Here is a 23,542-nt window from a genome sequence, read left to right on the forward strand (position 1 = left end):
ATTTTTCATATTTGACATAGTCCACCAAATTCCTTGATTATCCCTCAGAAGCAAAGAAAAGCTTTCTTGAATAACACTCAGAAGCACTAACAATAATGAACTGGGGATTTTCAGTTTTCCTTTGCCAATTTTCAGTTGGGTACTTGATTAATTTCAGTAACTACCTGAAAAGTTCCCTCTGGTCAATGATATCTTTAAGAATGATACACCATGCCTTTTTTTTGATCCCTAGAGGAGTGGAGTTTGGGTTGAAGCATCAATTATAATAAGGCAAAAGGATCCAATAGAAGCTTCAAAGCCCCATAGTATCAGTTATCTGTTCTCTTGCCTTGCCTATGAGAGGTAATAGCTGATGCAATTCTGATGCACTGATGCCATTTTCGTGCCTTCAAACCCATAATCTATGGTTTGCTGCCCTATCCCCCTTTCTGTTTCTATTTTCAATGAGGTGGACACTACGGAAAGAACTCAAGCTTCTTTCTTTCCTGGCCTACATACCATACACCCTTCCACCTCAGAAACCCCTGCTTTATGCTCATTAATACAATGCTTTATGTAATTGTCTTTTTTTAACCCTCTGCTTCCATGTTCTTCTGTTTCAATTGATTGTATTAAATCATATCAATTTTCTGTGTACCTATAGTATCTTTTGCTTTTGCTTTCTTTATCTCTGTTGATGAGCCATAGATGACTTGGAAACAAAATCTTGTGATTCACCATCCAACTCTGTTCCTGTATATATATTACCAAAATGCAAGTCTTGCTCCACCAGTCAAGGCCATTCATCTTCTTCACTGGCTGACGAGAAAATTTTGGATATAAGAGAGACTAGGCGTTTCAAATAGGAAGCATGAACAAATTGAATATGTGTTCATCAAATATGGAGTACCAATTCCCAAATCATGTCATTGGAATTCCAGTGAGCTCAGTATCCTACACGGTCGATGAAAAATCAGCAGAGAAACCCATATCTGTACCAGAAACTGCTAGCCCATATTTTGTTCCCACTCCTTCAAAGGAGTCTGCCAGATCAAAACAATGTAATCTCTCTTTCTCTCATAGCAAATATGCAACAGCTAATTTGTTAAATTATTAGCTATGAACAAAAGTTATTCAATTTTTAGATATGAATTCATGGTTTAGCCTTGTCAATGCAGATATAAGTTACAAACTGATAGAATGGATGAAAAAGATGGGAGAAAAGGCTGACAGTTTCACACATGGAATTTGTGAACATGGTAATCATCTTCTTGCTGTTTTTTAGTATCTATTTACTTTCCCCATCTTCTTTCCCTGGTTCTTCTCCACTTTTTTTCAGCTTGCTATATTAAAAACTGTTTCATATATGAGAACTGCAGAGTCTTTCTTCTGAGCATCAAGCTTTTACTAAAAATAAGTGGACATGTTTTCTGAACTAGTGGGGACAATTTCAACTCTTAGAAGATTGAACAGTATCTAATATTGTTCCAAATTATTGTATGTTGCAGTTAAATTAGGTCCCAAGGTCTCTAAAACTGTGAAGGGGAAGTTGAGATTGGGTGCCAAAATTCTCAAGGAAGGTGGTGTTGAGAAGTTATTCAAGCAGATCTTCAAAGTCAGAGAAGGAGAGAAGCTATTGAATGCTTCTCAATGTTATTTGTCGACAACAGCAGGTCCTATTGCAGGTCTCCTCTTTATCTCCACAGAAAATGTTGCTTTCTGCAGTGAGAGATCTCTTACTTTCACTCTGCCAACACAAGGGTTGATGAGGACACCTTACAAGGTAAATTCAAGAGAAACTCCAAAGCTTAAAGTTCTTGAAAATCTCGTGTTTTCTCCACCTAATTTTAATTCGGTTGATCCTATAAAATATTCACTCAGCACTTCCTTGTTATCTTTTACAGGTCATGATTCCACTAATGAAGATAAAGGGAGCCAACCAAAGTGAAAATATGAAGAATCCAAATCAGAAGTACATACAAGTCGTCACTGTGGATAAATTTGAGTTCTGGTTTATGGGCTTTCTAAATTATCAGAAAGCTTTCAAGCATATTGAGCAGGCCATCATCTCTCAATCTTAAGTGAGTCAGTTTTCTGCCATTTAACAAGGGAACTGACTGTTTCTTCTTCGGCAGAGGTTAAAGCATCATATGTTATTTGTATTTCTTGATGCTGGTGCTGGAGTCGCAACCATCATGCCAATGAAGAAGCTATCTGAAAAGGATTCTTGAAATGTATTCTTTGTGCCAGTCTGGATCATTCAGTTTCACATCTCAAAATTTCCTGTGGAGATTTCGATAATATCTCTGAACCTCGGGTGCACTGAATATAATATTTAATACACTGAAGGAGGAGAAACTGATCATCTCTCTGACCTCAATTGAAGAAGTTCAAGCTATATAAGGATGGCCATGACAGAAGGAAGCTTGGAAGGTAAAACCTCTAGGTCTGACCTTCTGGATGAGAGGGCAATGTGAAAGCTTATGTTAAGTTCTTGGTGCCTCTGCTTCTGGGTTCTGGCTCTTCCATATCTTTGGGGTTCATGAGGAAGCTAGTTGCAGTTTCAGGATCCAAACCCACATCATATCATCTGTAATCCAAGAAGATTTGATAGGGTTGTCAGTTTCCAACCAAGGAACCACAATGTGGTTGTCAACCAGTGCAAAACAAAAGGAAGATCAACTATGTTTCAGGGAGATTTGAGACAATGTACAGGCTTGCTGCGATGGAATTGTTGGTTAAAGAAGCATAAAAAATCAATAATTATGTGGTGCCTGGAACCACATCTCATTTTTGCTTATCTTCTTGTAAATATTTACTTGTATGTATTAATTAATGTATAGTCTTCATGCTTATGCTAATGAAACTTGTGCTTACCAAACATAAAGCATCTTTTGAGTATTTGATTGATATGCAAGAAATGGCCTCAAGTAATATGTGAACCTTAATCCAGTATCTGGCTTCAATGATATGCTGGGGTTGATGTTGATCAACTTTCAATTTAGCTTGGGAAATCTGTAAACATTTTTGTGTACGTTGATGGCTAAAATGACCTCATATGGTTCATAGGATTTCATGTGAAGTGAGCTAATCCATATGGTAGAAGCCCTCCAAGATGGGCAAAATTTTTCTGCAAACCCATGGTAGGAAATTGTATTGCCATAAACCACTAATCATCCAAGTACTTGTGGAAGATGTTTTCATTAGAATGAACTTTTGAGATTATTTGTGCAATTTTGGCTCTAATGACTCAAAATCACTCTGAACTTGAGTAGGGTGAGGCCCGTAGTGGGCTCAAAATTTTGACCCCAAGGGCAAGCTAGGTCGAGCAAGTTTGGGTCATATTATGGTTTTTCACGAGGTCAGGGTTCAATGTTTATTTTATTTATTTTTATTAAAGTGAGAGTAATATGAAGTTATGCATCGTTATATTATTTTGTAGTTGGGATTAGGATGCTCAACACTAGGTTAAAATACTTAAGTTTGATTATTTGTAAGATAAAAGGGGTGAGAATTAAATTGATATAATATAACTATCTTTGCCCAAAAAAAAAATGGAAAAAATAAATAGATAGGACGCACTAATAGTGGAATGGAGACTAGAAAATAATAAGAAAGGATTTTGCAGAAAAATTGAAAATGAAAGGTTTTTTTTTTTTTGTGGGAAGTGGGATGTCATTATAAGTTTGTTTGCTCATTTTCTCACTCCATCGAACCTAATAAACCATGGTAGGAAGTTTCGGCCAAAACTTGGCGAAATTCTTCCAATTTGGAAGGTAATTAACCGAAATAGGGGACAAAAACAATATTATCAATAAATCACCAAAATATCGTGATAATTTGCCACTTTATCATTGAATTGGTGCTATATAGCCAATTTATTGATTTCTCGCGATATATTTAGGTGAATTTTTATTCAAATTTTCTTTGTTTTCTAGGGTTTTTCTCTCATATTTTTTGCATTTTCCTCTATTTTGCTCAATTTCGACATTTATGCAATATATATGAATAACAAAGCTAAAATGACTCAAAATGAAAAAAAACTCAAATCTAATTAGAAAACTAAAAGTGGCCCAAAAACCCATTAGGCAATGAAATTTGATAGTCAAAACACATATTGAGTATGTCCTGATCAAGAACATCAATTTAGTTGATGTTTGGGTCAAAATAGAGCTCCCAGTATATTTATCAGCCTAAAATTAGGTTAAACATCAAAGTTCAGCAAAAAAAATGACATAAATACCCTTCAAAACTTGGGGTTGAAATCCTACTGAAACAGGGGCAAAATTTCAACAGAAATATTGGAGAATTTTGCTATTTTGCCAGTTTCTCCAAGAGGCAAAACAACCAAATTTTGCTAGCATTTTGTACTTGGTAATAAACTATGTTTTGAGATTTCATTGAAACTAGTGATCTCCCAATTATATCTTTTTGTCGACTCCATTTTGTACCATCAAACAAATGCATCCCAAGTCAAAAATAGAATTTTAAAAAACTGACCTAATCCTTTCCTTTGGTTAAGTATTCAATACAATTCTAGTTTGAAATTTGTGGTCGAAATGAAAATTATGGTTCATACTTTTTCATTTCAGAGTAGAAATTTCTATCCTTTGTTCAGCCGCTAAAGTAATTATATCCCAAGAAAATAAATATTTGATAAAACCCATTTTACTTTGGATTTTGGTGGTCAAAAATGACAATCAAACATTAAAATTTAGGATCCCAAGGTGTATTATAGTGGTAATAATGGTGATTTGTGGATTGAGTTTGTTTGATATATTTTCAGCCTCTCAAGTCCCACACAACTCGGAAGATACAGAAAGAACTAATTCTTAGAAGGTTATCTGGTAGACCCTTCATCACCAGGGAAGGAGGTCCTCCCCTGGTGAGAAGAGAAACCATTTTTCATGTTCTTGATGTTCATCTTTCTTCTACATTCCAGGGGATTGTACAGCAACGGAACAGAAGATATAATCCAGATCAGAGAAACAAGCCCATTTCAGTTGGTGAGTAATATCTGAAATCTGTGCATTTCCAACAAAGTTCTTGATCAACCCTAGGTAGCAATTTCTGGGGTTCTTGTAGTTGCTAGAACACTTTTTATTTTTGCTCCCGAATCTTTCGGTTGGGTAGTTGATAAAATAAATGACTAATTGAAACTTTCCACCGGTCCATGATTTTTTTTTGGGAGAGCACAGAGATGAATCTTTGACTAACCAGATTTGTTCATAAAGAGGGATTGTGTGATGCCAAAGTGAGTCCCTGAGAGTGGGAGGTGGGGTTGATGAATCAATTATGTGTTGCTTTACACTTGATATGATAATGTTTTCAGGGACCCAATTAAAGCTTCAAAACCCCACAAAATGGGATATTTGTTCTTTCGCCTGGCCTATAAGAGGCAGTAGCTGATTCACATCTGATGCGGTGATGCCATTTCCCTGCTTGCATAAGCATAAAATATGGGTTGCTGCCCTATCCCCCTTTCCACATCCATTGTTGATGAGGTGGAACACTATGGAAAAAACTGAATCATCCTAGTTTCCTGGCCTACGAACCACACTCGCTTCCACCTCAGAATGAGTTAAAGAAATGCTAAAACCCTGCTTTGCATGTAAGCATGCATGTGCATTGTCATTAATAGAAGGCTTTATGCAATTGGCTTTACTTCCTAGGAAAGGTTTTGAATTCAGTTTGTGCATCTTTAATAAATTTTTTAGGAAGAAGTGGTAGTTGGGTTTTCTAATTGATTGGTATAATCTGACTGTAGTTGCAATATTAAGTTCAAATTTTTGTCAGATCAATATACTAATCAGTATGTTATTTAATCATTGGATTTTTATTTGTTAAATGTGAATTCTAAAGTAATAGTATCACTAAGCCATGTTCCCAGCACAGACAAGGGAAGCTCATGGTGAGTCAGAGAGAAATAGTATAAAAATGTCGAATCTTTATAGATTATACGCTTCTTTGACTCAGGGATTACAATCTTTATGGCAGACATATGGTTTGTTTGCATGGAATGAGTGCCAATTTCCTCTGTTTCTATTGATTGTATCATGTATATAATGCTGGGATGGACAATGCTGACTCCATGGCAAGCAATCATATCACATGAATTTTTTATTTATCTACAGTTCCTTTACTTTCCCTTTTCTTATACATATATCTCTGTCTGTCTTGATGTTGATGAGCCATAGATGACTTAGCAACAGAATGTTGTGATTCACTACCTACTCTATTCCTTTATATATACTACCAAAATGCAAGTTTTGCTTCAACGGTGAACGCCATTCATCTTCTTCTTTGGCAGTGTAGAACATTTGGGTTTTGTAGGCTAGATAAGAAAGAACGATTTTCAAATAGGAACCCTCTGCAGATTTTCATTCAATATGAAGAACCAATTTCTGAATCATGTTGTAGGAATTCCAGTGAGCTCAGTATCTTATACGGTTGAAAAATCTGCAGAGAAACAAACTGCTCCATATTTTATTTCCACTCCTTCAAAGGAGTCTCCCAGATCCAAACAATGTAATTTCTCTCTCTCCCTCCCTCCCTCCCCCCCCTCTCTCTCTCTCTCTCTCATATGTATTGCATATATTCAACAACATATTTGCTAGACTATTAGCTATAACTACAGAATTTAAATCTTTGAGCTATGCATTGATGGTTTGACTTTGACAATGCAGATAAAGTTAAAACCCTAATGGAATGGGTCAACAAGCTTGGAAAAAGGGCTGATAGTTTCACACATGGAGTTTGTGAGCATGGTAATTATCTTCTGGTTAGGTTAACATCATCTGTATCTTCCCTCTTTTTTCCAGGAGATAGGGACTGTTCTCTGTATGAGACGTGGAGAGCCTTTGTGGGCTTCTAGTTTTTGACTAAAATTACACGAACATGTTTTCAGAAATTCTCTTTTGGTAGTTGAATGAGAAATTATCAGAAGAGAAACTGAACGTGAAACTGGTAACCTGAACATTTAACTTTGAAATTGAATCAGATTTGTCTGAGTCAAAATTTTCAGTCATATTTCCTCTTTCTACTAGTATTGTCATTGTATAAAATAGTGGATCAGTATCTGAATATTGTTCTGAATTGTTGGATGTTACAGTTAGATTGGGGCCCAAGGTATCTGCCACCATGAAGGGGAAGTTGAGGTTGGGTGCCAGAATTTTCCAAGAAGGTGGTGTTGACAAACTATTCAAGCAGATCTTCAATGTTGGAGAGGGAGAGAAGCTGTTGAATGCTTTCCAATGCTATTTGTCAACAACAGCTGGTCCTATTGCAGGGCTTCTCTTTATCTCCACTGAAAATGTTGCCTTCTGGAGTGAGAGGTCTCTTAAAGTCACTCTGCCAACACAAGAGTTGATCAGAACACCTTACAAGGTAAATTAAGGATTGAAAATTCAGAACTTTTTCAAAATCTCTATACCAGTCTTTCTTCAGATGGTCATATTGAATATTCACTCGACAAATTCTTATTATCATTTTACAGGTCATGATTCCATTAAAGAGGATAAAGGGAGCCAACGAAAGTGAAAATGTGAAGAATCCAAACCAGAAGTACATACAAGTAGTAACTTTGGATAAATTTGAGTTCTGGTTTCTGGGTTTTGTAAATTCTCCGAAAGCTTTGAAATGTATTCGACAGCCACCTCCAATCTTAAGTGAGTCAGTTCTCGACACGTATCAACAGAAATTGACTTTCCCTTCCTGGAATTCAGCCAAGATTAAGCATGTAGATATGTCTTAAATCTCTACATAGGTGTGGAGAAGTTAGCTTGAATGGTCTCCCAGGTGATGATGATTCTTGGTACCTGTCTGACTGCTCTTTCTGTCCCATATAAAGTTTCTGTCATGAATTAATTGACATCTCCCAAAACTTAAGTGCCCTGCATGTGAGATTTGAGACACTGAAAAGGAAGGATGAGAAATAGATCAGCTCCATCTTCAAGTGAAGAAGTTCAAGAAATGTAGCACACCCATGAGAAGTATAAAGCACAGAAGAAAAAACTTTTCTAGACCTTTTGATGCTATCTTTGTGGTAGGTAAATGAAGGTCCCTCGCAATGCATGATGCAATTACTTACTTTGGCTCTGGCATATCTTGAAGATTTACTGTGAAGCAGGTCTTAAGGTCCAGAATCCAAAGGCTTTTTCAGTTCCTAACCAGAAAATGTCATGTGGTTGTTAACCAGTGCAAAGAAAACGTTGATCTAATTACAGTTAACAGGTGCATTCTCCACACAAATGATGGTAATTGGCTATAAAGGCAAGATCAGCTCTGTTTCATGTAGATTTGAGCCAACACAGTCTTGCTGAGATGTAATTGTTATACAAATTTAAACAGTAAAGAAGGCAAAGTTGTGATGCAAAATTTAGTCCCTCAAAGCCTTGACTGAAGAAGCTTCAAGAATCCATTTTACTGAATTTGTCAAGCCTTTGTATATGGTGCCTGGAACCACTTCTCATTTTTGCTTCTTTTCTTCTAATGTAATTTTACTGTGCGAATGTATAGGCTTTATGTTTATATCTATAATTATTATTTTTTTGGCCAATAAAACTTACGTCCACAAAAAGCAGAGAAAATCTTTTGCATCTTTCCCCCTTAGTTTTTTGGGCAGAAATCATTTTGATCTTTGAATGTGACGAAATTCCTTAAGCTTTGAGTGGCTTAATCTAGTCTATTGTTTCCTTAATAGTTTATATAATTCACTAGGAAAGTGCCTCAGAAGTAAAATTTAGCCTACAAGTCACCCCCTCCCTTCAGTAGAGAGCCCTTTCAGGAAGAATTAGAGGTCTAATATTTGTTTCCTTCTTCCCTCTGAAATCCTTGAAGAGCAACTACTATCATTGTAGAGAAGTAATGAAAAGAAGCTAAGCTAGCAGAAACTTGAATGTAGTGAAGGTTTCTCTTCTTCAGAGAAGATCTGCTGCCGGAGTGTTTTGTCCTCCTTAACGGAGTGTATTGTCCTCCTTTACCGGAGTGTATTGTCCTCCTTACCGGAGTGTCCCTTGTCCTTACCGGAATAGAAAGCTGTAACTCACCTAGTATCTGTATTCACCATGCGGGGAGAATCGTCTCACTCGCGTCCACCTCCTGACCCATCTAATCAACAACCCATGAACCAGTATTCTCCTAACTATGAACCTGATATTGAAGAACCTTTTGTTCTTGATGAGGAAGAGGAAGAACTTCTGGACCAGAAGGAGGAGCTAGTCCTGGTAGGTAAGATATTGGCTGGGAAACCCTTTAGACGTCAAGCCATTACTGAAGGGCCTGATTAAAGCTTGGAATTTATTACATGGGGTTCATACAGAGCAAGTTTCTGACTTTTGTTTCACGTTCCATTTCAACCATGAGATTGATGTGAAGAATGTTCTACAAGGTGAACCCTGGGCGGTGGCGGGTAACCTTATTGTGCTAGAGCGTTGGTCTCGCTCCACTCCAAGCTCCTTCTTATTTACCGATTTTTGGGCTCAAATACATGAGGTTCCCATTGAACTGTTTAAGTTAAACTTTGGGTGGAAGATAGCTCATCAGTTGGGAATGCCAAAGAAGGTCATGCTAATAACAGGGGATGGTAGGAGTGTCTTGCGAAATTATATCCGTTGCAGAATTAGAATGGATGTTAGACGCCCTCTTAAATCTGAAATTCAGGTGCTGCGAAGAAATGGAGAAGCTATGATTTTCTCAGTGCAATATGAACGGATTCCCATATTTTGCTCGTATTGCGGTATGCTCGGCCATGACGTTAGTCTGTGTCAACTCTTCTTCTCCGATCAAGTGCAGCATTCTCGTTCCCATGGCCACTGCAACACTGAGTCTTGCTCCCAGGCCCCGAAAGCAACATTGGATACCCGATTGAGAGCCTTAGTCCTTCCACCTCGTCTCATCAACCTGGCTCCTAGTTTTGTTGATGGAATGATTCAAGGGCAGCAGAATTTTCCAACTCCGGTTGAAACGGCGGTGACTGTTCAAGGTTCGGCAAGTCCTGCAACTCGTCTGTTCCATGAAACCTCGAGAACCCAACAGTTTGAAAATCTGACATCTACTGTGCCACGTGGTACCAACTCTATGGCTGAGTACAACCAACGTGCTCCCTACACAATCCGTCCACACTCTGACATACTTCAACATTCGGCGGAACCTCGCGTTGAAATTTCAACCAACGTACTCCCCATACAATACCCAACATTACACTCTTCTGTCACATCTCAACAGCCACCCGATACTAATGTCTCACAATCACAGATCTTAAATTCTCTTCAGGCCCATCTGGCCCAGAATCCAGCAGTGCTTACACACCTTAATAACCTTTTACCCATTTTAAATAGTATCTCCATAAAACCTTCATCTACAATTTCTAACCAATGGACCAGCCCACAAGCCCAAGCCCATCACTCAAACTTTTCTCTTCATGCTCATCAATATAGCCCACCTTCAGCCAACAACAATTATCAATCCAATTCCACCAGTCAACGTCCTCTTCTTCCACAAGGAAACATACCTCTTCTTAGCACGGGTAATGAAGACTCACACCATCCCGACCCCATCCATATCTCCCCTACCTCTTCCCTAAATATTACCTCTACTAACATGTCTGTTTCTCCAGCACTCATTAGTCCTAATCAGCCACCTTCCTCTACCTCACAAAATCACCCAACAGTAAGAGCTGTGAACAGATGCAAAAGAACTAAGACAGATATGGAGAGTGAGGATCCCGAATTCATGGAGCATGATGCAGCTGATCTTGAGACTCCTTTTTTAATGGTAAACCCCTTGGCGGCTGGGGGTATGCAGCCCCAAAGGGCCCCATGAGACTAATCTCATGGAACTGTCGAGGTATTGGGAGCCACTTGACAGTTCGTTCTCTTCAAAGGCTCATGCAGGATGTCAAACCTGAATTAGTATTCCTAATGGAAACAAAAAATCCAGGTACTAAGCTCAAGGCTGTTTGTCGTAGATTGAAGATGCCCCACCATTTCTCTATACCTCCTTTAAACACTGCTGGGGGTCTCTCCATTCTATGGACTGATGAGATTAAAGTTCAGATTCTCTACGCAGATAATCGGTTGATAGATACATATATTCAGCCTAGAGGTGAGTCTTGCTTTTTTCTTACCTTCGTCTATGGGGACCCTGTTAAGGAGAAGAGACACTTGGTCTGGAACAGAATTAAAAAACTGGGTGATGGAAGGGAGGAGGCTTGGGCATGCATTGGCGATTTTAATTCATACCTGCAATGGAAAGAAAAGCTGGGGGGAAACCAATCTGATTCTCATGACATGGATCATTTTAGGCAATTCTTGAATGATTGCCAACTGATTGATGTTAAATCTCAAGGAGCTCAATTCACATGGACAAACAAGAGGAGGAGTGATGCCAATGTTAAAATCAGACTTGATAGAGTGATTGCTAATGCTGCATGGGTAAGATTATTTACTAATGCTGTTGTTCGGGTAAAATCAGCTATAGGTTCTGATCATTTTCCCATCACAGTAGATACTCAAGGTCATATTCCCAAGGGCCCCAAACCTTTCAGATTTGAGGTCATGTGGTTTTCCCATGAGCAATGTGCTGAAATAGCCAAACGAGCATGGAATATACCATCATATGGTAGAGCTAGTGACATAATTCAGCAGAAGAGCCATAAATGCAGGGAAGTGTTTTCAGATTGGAATCTAAAGGTGTTTGGTAATATCAATAGCAGAATTGCTACTTTGCTCAAGGAACTCGAATATCTACAAGATGCACCTCCTTCGGATTTGAATCAATCTAGGGAATGTGAAATTCAAGAGCACCTTCGGGTGGCCTATCAAAGGGAGGAAGTGCATTGGCTACAGAAGGCAAAGTTACATTGGGCACGTGAAGGGGATAGGAATACAAAATTCTTTCATACTTGTGCCATACAAAGAAGGAAACGAAACAAAATTCTGGCTTTAAAGAACCTTGATGGGACTTGGGCTGAATCGGAAAAGGACATTAAGAATATCATTCAAGAGAAGTATGAGAAGATTTTTTCCTCAGAACCAATTGATGAGGAAGCCTTGCAGCTTGCTTTATCAGCTCTTAACAACTCAGTCTCTCAGGACATTAATGATAGATTATGCTCTACACCCACTGAGGAGGAAATCAAGAAAGCTGTTTGGGACATGGCACCTCTCAAATCTCCTGGTCCTGATGGTCTACCCCCTGCTTTCTTCCAGAAATTCTGGCAGCTGGTAAGTACTGATGTTTGTAACTTTGTTTATGAATTTTTCAATTCGGGTTGCATGTCCAAGGATGCAAATGTGACTTATCTATGTTTGATCCCTAAAGTTGACCAACCAGAGAAGGTTGACCATTTCAGACCTATTAGCTTGTGTAATGTCACAAGTAAAATTGTGAGCAAAATTCTAGCCACCCGACTCAAGGTCCACCTGGATAATATTATTTCCCCTACTCAGTCAGCTTTCATCCCTCAGAGATTGATCTCTGACAACGTCCTCATGGCCCATGAGGCCTTCCATTATATCAGGAAGAAAAAGAAAGGGAAGAAAAGGCTCATGGCTATCAAGTTAGATATGACCAAGGCATATGACAGGATGGAGTGGAATTTTGTAGAAAAGGTTCTCAGTGCACTTGGCTTCTCAGGCAAGTGGGTGAAGATGGTCATGTCTTGTCTTACCTCAGTATCTTATAGCATATTAGTGAATGGTATACCTCAACCTACCATTACTCCATCTAGAGGTATCAGGCAGGGTGATCCCCTCTCCCCCTCCATATTTGTGTTATGCTCCTAGGCTTTGAGTGCCATTTTGATTGAAGCAGAAAACAATGGTTTTATTCATGGGATCAAGGTCAGGAATAGAAGCACTCCTCTTTCCCATTTACTCTTTGCAGATGACAGTATTTTATTTGCTGAAGTGGGATTGAGTGAAGTCCACAATCTGAAAGCATGTCTTGATTTTTATTGCTCTGCAAGTGGCCAAAGAATCAATGGCCAAAAATCATGCCTCACTTTTAGTCCAAACACACCTACTCGAATCAAAAGGTGGTTCTCTCGTATTCTTAAAATCCCTTATGGGCAGGGTCCAAAGAAGTATTTGGGATTACCAGTGGAATTTGGACTGTCAAAGAAAACTCTATTTCAGGATGTGGAAGAAAGAACTCTTAACAAAATGCAGGGTTGGACAAGTAATTTACTTTCACATGCGGGGAAGGAGGTTTTAATTAAATCAGTGGCTTTATCTGGATACATCTATGCTGCCTCACATTTTAAGATCCCTAAGGCACATCATCAGAAGCTAAGGAGCTCGATCTCTCAGTTCTATTGGGGCAATACGGACAAGGAGCACAAGGTATGTTGGATATCATGGAAGAGGATGAGCAAGTCAAAAGAGAAAGGGGGTCTAGGCTTCAGAGACCCTGAATTACATAATAGAGCTTTATTGGGTAAATTAGCTTGGAGGCTTTGGTCGGATCCCCAATCTTATTGGGCCCAATTTTATAAAAAACTCTATTTCCCCCACTGTGATTTTTTGGAGGCCAGATTATCCTCGTCACCCTCCTGGGCTTGGAGAGGAATCCTTGAAGGAAGAGAAGTTCTAAAAGCAGGGCTATTGTGGAGGATTGGTACAGGTGTGAAAATCAATATTTGGGAGGATGGATGGATTCCTCAAAACCCTGAATATAAAGTTGTGCACCAATCTTTCAGGTCTTCGAGGGTCACTTGGGTAGTTGATTTAATTGATGAAGTCAACAGAGTATGGAAGGCTGATCTTATAAGGGAAATGTTTCATGAGGAGGATTCAAAGGCCATTCTCTCTATAAAACTTGCTTTGTTTCCAAAAGAAGACCATCAAATTTGGGGTCCAGCTTCAAATGGTATATTCTCTACTAAATCTGCTTACCACAGATTATGTGACATTTTAGACAAAGAGAATAGAGAAGCACATGGTGCTGAACTGTCCCAGATGCAGGTCCCTAAAGAAGTTTGGAAAGCTATTTGGAGCTGCAAGACATCCCCAAAAATTCGGACCTTCCTGTGGAGAGCTCTCTCTGGACGTCTAGCTACTGCAAAGGCTCTTCAAATTAGGCATTTGACTAGGGACTCTTGCTACCCTAGATGTGGTGGGGATGAGGAAACTGTTGAACATCTATTGTTGGATTGCTCTTTTGCCCGAGCCGTCTGGTTTCACTCTCCCTTGGGTTTCTCTGCCCCACTGTCTAACTTGTCTCTTCCATCTTTTATAGCAGTATGGAATCAGTTAGGGATATCAAGTCTCTCAGCATTCATCTGTTGGGAAATTTGGCTGGCCCGTAATAAGCTCCTTTTTGAAGGCGTGGAACTCTCTCCATTGCAGGTTGTGCAGAAGGCTCTGAGGAGTGCAACAGATTTTCAAGCAGCCTTTCAGGTCTTGGCCACTAATGACACTCCTCTTTTACCATTGGAGAGAACTAATCTGAAATGGACAGCACCTCCTAGAGGAGTTTGTAAGCTCAACACTGATGCTGCTACAAGAGGGAAGAAAGGAGGATTGGGTTTTGTTCTTCGTGGAGACACAGGGGCGCCCACTCTTGCAGTTTCAATCCCATCAGATTTCGGTTCGGTGTCTGAAGGAGAGGTATTATGTATTCGAGAGGGGCTACTTGCTGCTGTTGCTGAAGGAGTTGATTATATTGTTGTGGAGAGTGACTGTCGAGAGGTTGTTCGTTGGCTGCATAATCCCTTCCTTACCCCTGTAAGTTTGAAACCTATTGTGGAGGATGTTACTCACTTATCTTCTTACTTTTTGGATTGTTCCTTCTCTTTTAGTCCCAGGGAGTGTAATCATGTAGCACACTCTTTGGCTAGGAAGGCCGCTGCCTCTACAGGGAGGATCAGTTGGCCACTTTCCACCTCTTGGCTCTTGGACCTTTGTAATTCTGATGCCTTGCCTTCCTGTGTAGTTGAATGATAGTTTCTTTACCAACAAAAAAAAAAAAAAAAAAAGAGAAGTAATGAAACAATTTCTATTTTTTTTTGGGTGAAAAAGTAATGAGGCAATTTCATGGGTAAGAAAAGAAGGCTCAAACTCTTAAGAAAAACGAAAGACCTGTAGAAAAGAGTTGGGTATAGACCTTGATACAAAAAAAATTTGTCTATTTATTGTGGTTGAGGTATGCTTTTATTGTTTACACCCAAAACAGAATCTGAAATATGGATTATGCGCTTTGGCTACCTTTCGGGTTGTTTCTGTAAAATAATGGAATACGAGATCATAGTATGAAAGTAGGAACTTCTAGGCGTGTTACTAATGTTACTTTCCTTAAGACGTAATTTGCCCTCACTACAAAGGTGTTATGAGGTACTGGTGAACTATCTCCCATGATACAAAGAAGCCCAATTCAAAGTTGTATCTCCCAAGTTTTGCAAAGCACAGACAAAACTCAAGAACAGAGAAAACTTCGGAATTTTCGTATGTCTTGCTGTTGAGAAGCTAAGGGTATTTATAGGCATTGAGGTGCCTTTTCTAAATAGTTCATGACTTTGTTCGTATGGGTGCACCTCTCTGTAGGGTTACAAATGCCGACATTTAATTCTGAGCCGTCGGATCGTTCGGCCGCACGATCTAACGATCCAGATTAAAACATCAAATAGATATTTATGGATCTACTTTCATCGCCCTATATAATATACGGTTCAGTCCTGATCTCACTCGAAGCGCCTAAACAACCCAATCTTAAGTGCATGCGCCAAAAAGGCCTAAACAGCCCACTGCCTGCACCCTCGGACGGTACATTGTCTTCGCTCATACATTGCACATGCATTGGCGTGTCTCATTATTATAAATTAAAGTTAATAGGTAGTACCTATTAATTAACTTGAATTCCGGCATCTCGGTTTCCAATGTGGAACTATATAAAAAACACTTTCCTAAAATAAATAAAGGAAAAATTTTCGCATTTATAAATCCAATAAAATGAAGTATTTATCATTTTATTATATTAAAAATAATAAACAGTTTCATCCCATTTGGTCACATCAAATGAGACCTGAAACCACTTCTCATGTTCTTGATGCCTTTGATTCTTCTGCAAATAATTTTGAGCAAAAGAACATGCCCTTTCTCAACCAGCAAGAAATAGTTGATATATATATATATATATATATATATATATATATATATATATATATATATATATATATATATATATATATATATATATATATATATATATATATATATATATATATATATATATATATATATATTTGGAAAGGTAGCTTGTTACTATGGGGTGGGAACTAAATTACTAATATATACCGTCAAGTGGGTGCGGACCCAAGACCTACCCATGGGAGGGCGGGTCTTTAACCGATTGACTAACCTTAGTAGCAGTATCTTGTGCTTTTTAGTCCAGATTCCAGAAAGAAATCCAGAAAAGTTTTCAGTTTCGCTTGCAAACTTTAGGTTGGGGTAGTTGATAAAAATCAGTAACTACTAGAAACTTCCCATATGTCCATGATATCTTTAGGAGAACAGAGAAAATTTTGACTAATCAGAGAAGTACGCTGCTTGCAAAAGCATAAAATATGTGGCTGCCCTATCCCCTTTCAGTATCTATTTCATATGAGGTGGCCACTACGAAAAGAGATCCTTAGTTTGCTTCTCTTACTAACCACGCTACCTTCAACCTCAGGATGAGTGAAAAAGAAACGCAAAAGCCCTACTTTACATATAAGCACACATGTGCATCGTCATTAATATAAGGCTTTTTACAAAATTTCAAAATTTCTTAATCTTGGGAGACTGAACTTTTCCAAGTTCTTTGAAAATTCATGGAAGGACACAGTGGCCACTAGAAGTTTTTCTTTTTTCATATCTGTGTGGGTTTTGTTTATTCCTGTTGATGAGCCATGGATGACACTGCAACTGAAAGGTGTGAGTAACCACCCAATCTGTTCCTTTAAAAACATTAGTGGGCTCTACAGTTTGTTCGACCATTAAAGATATATAAAGCTGATTCAGAGACAAGCAATCAAAATGTCTAAGTTTTCTGCTCTTTGAAAGTCGGCAATGTTGAACTAACTGAAATGTTTAGACCTGAATGACTTTATTTGTATATTGGGACCTCTTCTATGGATCTTCCATTTTTTACCAAGAAATAACAAGAATATAGATGTATCTGACAATGTCAATCTCCTGGAAACTATATAGGGAAACAATGGTGGGAAGACAAAGTTTCTGGTTACTGTTGCTCCCCTACTGCTCCTACCTGCTTTTCACATGGAGAAAGATCAAAAGTTTCAGTTTTCCGAGCACTTGAAAGGCGCCATCAAACAGAAAATTCTGTGGGACCTTTATATTTTTCATTCTTTATCCAAATCTGTCTTTATTGATGTCGATGACCCATAGATGACTTGGCAACACAATGCTGTGACTCACTCACCACCCAACCCTGTTCCTTTAAATATGCTAACCAACTGCAAGTTTTGCTCCAGCATTTAAATCTGTAAGTTCATTTCTTTAGCCGTGGAGAACATTTGGGCCTTGTAGTCTCAGATTGAATCTGAATTCTTTCAATATGAAGAACCAATTTCCAGATCAAGTCATCGGTATCCCAGTGAACTCAGTATCCTTCACGGTTGAAAAATCAGCTGAGAAGCAAACAACAGGATCAGAAACTTCGAGCCCATATTTTATTTCCTTTCCAAATGAGTCCTCCAGATCCAAACAAAGTAATTAGTCTATGTTCTCTCTCCCTCTCCCTCTCTCCCCCTGGGTTAATTTACTAACTAGTTGCTATAATTTAAATATCTGAGCTATGCACTAAGATGGCTTAGCTTTGTCAATGCAGACAGATTTGAAACACTGATAGAACGGATCAATAAGCTGGGGAAAAAAGCCGACAGGTTCACACATGGACTCTGTGATCATGGTAAGCATCTTCATGCTAGAATTTAGTTATTCTCCTCCTCCCCCCCCCCCCAAAAAAAAAAAACCCTGTTTTTATTATTTTATGATAAGAACTGAGTAGTTTTTTTCTGAGTAATTTCACTAAAATTTACTGGAAGTGTTTTCTGAAATTTCTCTTCTGATAACTATGTTGATCTGAGCCAAAGGTTTCAATATTTTTTCTTCTCTAGATTAGTATTGCCATTAGAACAATGAACAGTATTTGAATGTTGTTCCAAACTCTTGAATTTTTACAGTTAAATTGGGGTCCAAGGTATCTGCAACTGTAAAGGGGAAGTTGAGCTTAGGTGCCAGACTTCTTAAAGAAGGTGGTGTTGAGAAGTTATTCAAGCAGATATTTAATGTTGGAGAAGGAGAGAAGCTATTGAATGCTTCCCAATGTTATCTGTCGACGACAGCTGGTCCTATTGCAGGGCTTCTCTTTATATCCACTGAAACGTTGCCTTCTGCAGTGAGAGATCTCTTAAAGTCACTTTGCCAACACAAGAGATTATCAGAACACCTTACAAGGTAAATTCATGATAAAATTTCTGGAACTAATGATCCCTGAAGACATATACTTCCAGCATTTTTGTAGCATGCTCTATTAGAGAATTCTTTTTTACTCAAACATGTTTTGTTATCTTATATAGGTCATGATTCCATTGAAGAAGATAAAGGGAGCCAACCAAAGTGAAAATGTGAAGCACCCAAACCAGAATTACATACAAGTAGTTACCGTGGATAAATTTGAGTTCTGGTTTATGGGTTTCTTAAATTTTCTCAAAGTTTTCAAGTATATTCAACAGGCCATCTCTGAATCTTAAGTGAGTCAGTTCTGTCATTATAAGAACAGAGACTGACTGCTCCGCCCAGGAATTCAGCATTCGTCAAAAGTTTCATGTATATATTTCTTAAAGCTTTTAACGGATGCCAACCATCATTCGTGTGGACGAGTTATTACTCGATCTCCAACGAGATGTTGTTTCTTCGCGCAGGCCAACTGTTCTTGCAGTATGATATCATTGAAATTTCTGTCTTGAATTTGATGAGACCTCCAGAAACTAGAGTACCCTGTGTATGAGATCTGAGGGTCTAAAGAGAAGTGAGGGAATTGATCAGTTCTCAATACCAAAGAGAAGAGGTTCGAGACATATAACCATTCTCATGAGACAGAACCACAGAAGGTAAATTTATATGGACCTCATGATCCAATCTTTCCGAGGAGGCCATCTGAAAACTACTCCCAGTACACGGTATGCCTGTGGCTTCTGGAGAGGCTTTAGAACAACATGTGATTCTCAATCAGTAAGGAGAGAACAGAGTTCCAGTTTCAAAAGATATGTGCATTCCCAATACAGTTGATCATCATTGGCTGTGAAATTAAGAGATCAGCTATGTTTCAGAGTTAGCAAGGCCAAAACAGTGATTTGCTGAGATGGAACTGTCATATAATTTTAATGGCAAAAAAGCAAGTTGAATTAAAAAATTTAGCTGTGACCAAAGCCTGGATTGAAGAAGCATCACGAATCCACCCTGTATATGGCTTTTGGAACTCTCTCTCTTTTGTTTGATGGAAACTATATTCACATGATTTCATGTATAGACTTCATGTTCATGTAAATGGAACTTGTATATATCATATATGCAACAGGAAGTGTTTGATATCTTTGGATGTAAAGGAAATAGTTTTGAGTAATTTGTGTTTACCTTAATCTAGTATTTTGACTTCAATGATACTGTTCCATGGTTCTGTTCTAATCTATTAACGAAAGAAAAGTTTGAAAACGAAGTTCACTTTTATTCTGGAAACACTTTTAAGTTCTAAGTCCCTGCTTTGTGCTTCCTTCTAGTTTCCCTTCGAAATCATCTAAGAGCAACTAATATATCTTATGGGTACTCACACTTCTCCCAAATATGACAGACAAAGGTCTATAGTCAAGGTAGTCGTCCACCACGACACTCGATAAATATTTAGGAATCACCCCATAGTAAGGATTCCAATTTTGACAATTGAGATTAAGGAACTTATACAAAATTAATAGAGCTGCATTTTTGACCATATAACTTGTGAGTTGATCACGTCCCCCTTGGGTAGAGGGTCAAAGTGGAAGTGGAAAAACATGGATTAGGTGGAGAGAATATGGTCATTTGCAATCCAACAATTCCCTGCAATTAACCATTAGGATTGTAACGTATGGCAATCATTTATCCAATAATCACAACTAACTACTCCCATTGAATTATTTGGGTTCACTTGTTATCAATGGGATCAAGGATATTTCCAGCAAGAAATATATCGAAGAGTTGGCAGCAGACTAGCCGAAAACCAAAGTTTATCTAAAGCTTTGTCTAAAATTCCTGAAAAATTAGTCTTTTATGATTTCTTTGGCAACAATCTAGCAAAAGGGGGATTGTTCAAAACAGGTTAATGGACAACGGGGATGGAAATAGCTGTTGGATTCGTCTTTAGATATAAAGAAGGACGTGAGCCTTTTGTATGCTCTTTGCCTACTTTTTTTGAAAAATTTCTTGCAGTTTTGGTAGACAGAGATGAAATTGTGAGAGTCGATGTTCCTTTCAGAAGGGAAGAATTGAAGTATTGTGTCGAACAAGTAGGCGTAATTGTTGAGTTCTATGATGATGAACTCAATGGAGTTAGTTATAGTGATCTTGCTATTGTAAAAGAATATGCTAGACGCGCTCAATTGGGCAAATTTTTTGAATTATATAGTGCTACTTTGAAATCTCATAGTGTTTTCGTAGCAGTCCAAGGGGTTGGTTTACTTTTGGGCATGTTTCTTTTGCCTTGCTCTTCTTTTTCGGACACATTTGGATGGTGCTAGAACCTTGTTCAAAGACCTTTTTGCTGGGATTGACCTAGATTTGGATGCTCAAGTAGATTTGGATGTGGCATTGCTCTGGTATCTTTGTTTGATTTTTGCGATTTTAAGATAGGGTACTAGAAAAATCTTGATTTGAATCACCACCCTTTCTTTGACTCTTGCCCTTTCTTTATTTGGGAGATGATATGACCCCAAATGAACAGGCATGGAAGCTATAATTATAAACCACAATCGAATCTATGGAAGCATTGGTTTATAATAACAATGAAAAGAACTATGAGATTGTTATTGGAGTCCACCCAAACTTTAACTATCACCAAATAATAACAATAATGGTTACAAAATTACTATCTCATCTCTAAATAAGACTAGAGGAACAAAAAGTCATAGCCACATCATCACAAAATGGGAATCAAGAGAAAATGGAGAAAAGTCACTAAAGTTTTCCGTGAACTGTGGTAGAATAAAATTCTGACCGTTCGATATGAAGTGCTATATATCATGACCATTCATTTCAAATTTCACCTCATTTCGGGAAAATCTCACCGTTGGATTCACTAGAGAAACCAAACAAAAAAAATCCCTTCTTCTCTTTTTGCTGCTGCTGCTGCCTCTCTCTCTCTCTCTCTCTCTCTCTCTCTCTCTCTCTCTCTCTCTCTCTCTCTCTATTTCACAATTTTCCTTTTGTGTGCGATACTCTGCTTTTTCAAACTGAAAAGTGAAACTTTCTTTTGGTTTTGTTCCATTTTTTTTTTTCTTTTCTTTTCTTTCTTTTAATGATGTTGGCCCCACATACTTAATGGGCCGGACCCAACAAATCTCCCCTACCGTGGCCATGAGGGAGGAAACCGTCACTTGACTCCTTACTTGGAATCCATGTGTGCAAGCTCCATGCATACCTTAAACTTCTCTCGAGTAACAACCTTTGTCAATATATCGAAAGCATTTTTATCCATGTTAATCTTCAACAAAACCTTCCACCACATCACACAACCAATGACATCTAATATCAATGTGCTTTGTGCGAGAGTGATATGTAAAGTTATTGCTAAAATCTATTGCGCTTTGACTGTCAAATAGGCTACATGCTTGACTTGTTTCAAACCCAATTCTCGGAGAAATCTTTTCAACCACAACATTTTTTCCCTTGCTTTTATAGCAATGATGTATTTAGCTTCAGTTGTAGACAAAGCAACACATTTTGTAGCTGGACTTCCATGAAATAACTACACTTACAAAGTAAACAAGTAACCTGAAGTTGACTTTCTACAATCAAAGTCACCCGCCATGTTAGAATCAATATACCCTTGCAAGATTGGATCTGAACCTCCAAAACTCAAACACAATTTGGAACTTCCTCTCAAGTATCTAAAGATCCACTTTACAACTTTCCAATGATCTTTTCCTGAATTATCAAGAAATTTACTTACAACACTAATTGTTTGCGCAATTTGGTGTAATGTAGATCATGGCATACATAAGACTATCAACTGCAAATGAGTAAGAAATACCTAACATTGCTTCTCTTTCTTGACTAGTAGATAGACATGACTACTTACTCAGTTTAAAGTGATTGGCAAGAGGTGTGCTTAGAGGCTTAGTACCCTGCATATTAAACCTTTCAAGCACCCACTGAACATGTTTTTCTTGTGACAACCATAGCTTCCTAGCCTTCATCTCATGAACAATTCGCATGCCCAATATTTATTTGACTAGCCCTAAGTCCTTTTATAGTCCTTCATATATATAAAAGGACTTGAATAGTTGTTTTTTTAACTTCTTAATCATGTTTGTATCTTGCCCAATGAACATACACAAGGATCTGTTTGAGTTCTCTGATACCCATTAGCCAGCATAAGTGAGTCAAACTTCTCGTACCACTGCCTTGGTGTTTGCTTTAGTCCATAAAGACTCTTATTTAACTTGCATACTAAGTACTCCTTCTCATTGACTTCAAACCCTTCTGGTTGCATCATATAAATTTCTTTATTTAAGTTATCGTGAAGAAATGCAGTTTTCACATCTAACTGCTCAAACTCAAGATCCAAGTTAGATGCTAAACCCAAAATGACTCGAATAGAGTTCAATTTTGCAACTAGTGAGAAGATCTCATTAAAGTCAATTCCCTTATTTTGTCCAAATCCTTTCACCGCCAAATAAACCTTGTGCTTCACTAGCTGCCCAGTTGCATCTTTCTTTATCTTGTGCATCCATTTATTCTTCAATTCTTTTATACCCTTATGAAGTTTTGCCAACTCATAAGTATGGTCCTTATGCAAGGAATTCACCTCCTTCTGCATAGCTTTCATGAAACTAATTTTATCAGCGTGGGTCATTGTTTCTTGAAAGCTTTTAAGCTCCCCCTCATCAGTAAGAAGAACATGTTAGAATTGGGATACCTTTGTGTTGGTCTACGCTCTTTTGTGGATTCCTCATTTGAAGTTCTACATGCAACCTCTTCTTATGGGAGCTGCTCTCCCTGCCCAATTTTCTCATGCTTTTCAGTATCATCTATCACTATCTCTAGATCATCATTATCAACATGTTTACCATGAATAGATTCTCCTGCCAGAACATATGTAGGATCAAGTATAACATTTTCAATATGAATTCATAGTCTTCTCCAAGTGTGAAAAATTTTCAGCTTCACAAAATATTAAATCTCTGCTTCTGAAAGACTTTTTTTTTTGGACCTTATAACTTGTACCAGAATTCTTCATTTCCATATCCCAAGAATATGTAAGGAATTGCCTTACAACCAAAACACCTTTAGTTGATAGTAGATACGTCATT

General features: G+C 38.1%; 2 protein-coding genes and 1 pseudogene across 3 annotated transcripts; all 3 read left to right on the forward strand.

Annotated features, from left to right (window-relative positions):
• Positions 1–782: 782 nt before the first annotated feature.
• LOC149012623 (GEM-like protein 6) lies at positions 783–2,876 on the forward strand. Its single transcript, XM_089159589.1, has 4 exons — positions 783–1,040; positions 1,158–1,238; positions 1,488–1,762; positions 1,884–2,876. The coding sequence occupies exons 1-4, from the start codon at positions 851–853 to the stop codon at positions 2,058–2,060; spliced, it is 723 nt and encodes a 240-aa protein (XP_089015715.1). The 5' UTR covers positions 783–850; the 3' UTR covers positions 2,061–2,876.
• On the forward strand, positions 2,385–8,577 carry LOC149012624 (GEM-like protein 4). The gene is made up of 6 exons (XM_089157638.1): positions 2,385–2,447; positions 4,766–4,985; positions 6,400–6,507; positions 6,666–6,746; positions 7,091–7,365; positions 7,475–8,577. Exons 1-6 carry the CDS (start codon positions 2,385–2,387, stop codon positions 7,730–7,732), a joined length of 1,005 nt encoding a protein of 334 aa, XP_089013764.1. The 3' UTR covers positions 7,733–8,577.
• Positions 8,578–17,465: 8,888 nt separating this feature from the next.
• On the forward strand, positions 17,466–19,537 carry LOC149012625 (GEM-like protein 4; annotated as a pseudogene). The gene is made up of 4 exons (XR_016173995.1): positions 17,466–17,686; positions 17,806–17,886; positions 18,161–18,434; positions 18,557–19,537. The product of XR_016173995.1 is annotated as a GEM-like protein 4 (transcript).
• The last annotated feature ends 4,005 nt before the right edge of the window (positions 19,538–23,542 follow it).

Source organism: Hakea prostrata, chromosome 6, assembly GCF_041222555.1.
Source record: "Hakea prostrata isolate BN-2017 chromosome 6, UWA_Hpros_2, whole genome shotgun sequence".
Taxonomy (NCBI): Eukaryota; Viridiplantae; Streptophyta; class Magnoliopsida; order Proteales; family Proteaceae; genus Hakea; species Hakea prostrata.

What these genes read in the sequence shown, in the direction of transcription:
- LOC149012623 (XM_089159589.1), top strand. Translation starts at nt 851, where the DNA reads ATGAACAAATTGAATATGTGTTCATCAAATATGGAGTACCAATTCCCA. An exon ending in GTCTGCCAGATCAAAACAAT is followed by an intron (nt 1,041 to 1,157) that starts GTAATCTCTCTT and finishes TTGTCAATGCAG; the next exon opens with ATATAAGTTACAAACTGATA. An exon ending in ACATGGAATTTGTGAACATG is followed by an intron (nt 1,239 to 1,487) that starts GTAATCATCTTC and finishes TGTATGTTGCAG; the next exon opens with TTAAATTAGGTCCCAAGGTC.
- LOC149012624 (XM_089157638.1), top strand. Translation starts at nt 2,385, where the DNA reads ATGGCCATGACAGAAGGAAGCTTGGAAGGTAAAACCTCTAGGTCTGAC. An exon ending in AAACAAGCCCATTTCAGTTG is followed by an intron (nt 4,986 to 6,399) that starts GTGAGTAATATC and finishes ATCATGTTGTAG; the next exon opens with GAATTCCAGTGAGCTCAGTA. An exon ending in ACATGGAGTTTGTGAGCATG is followed by an intron (nt 6,747 to 7,090) that starts GTAATTATCTTC and finishes TGGATGTTACAG; the next exon opens with TTAGATTGGGGCCCAAGGTA.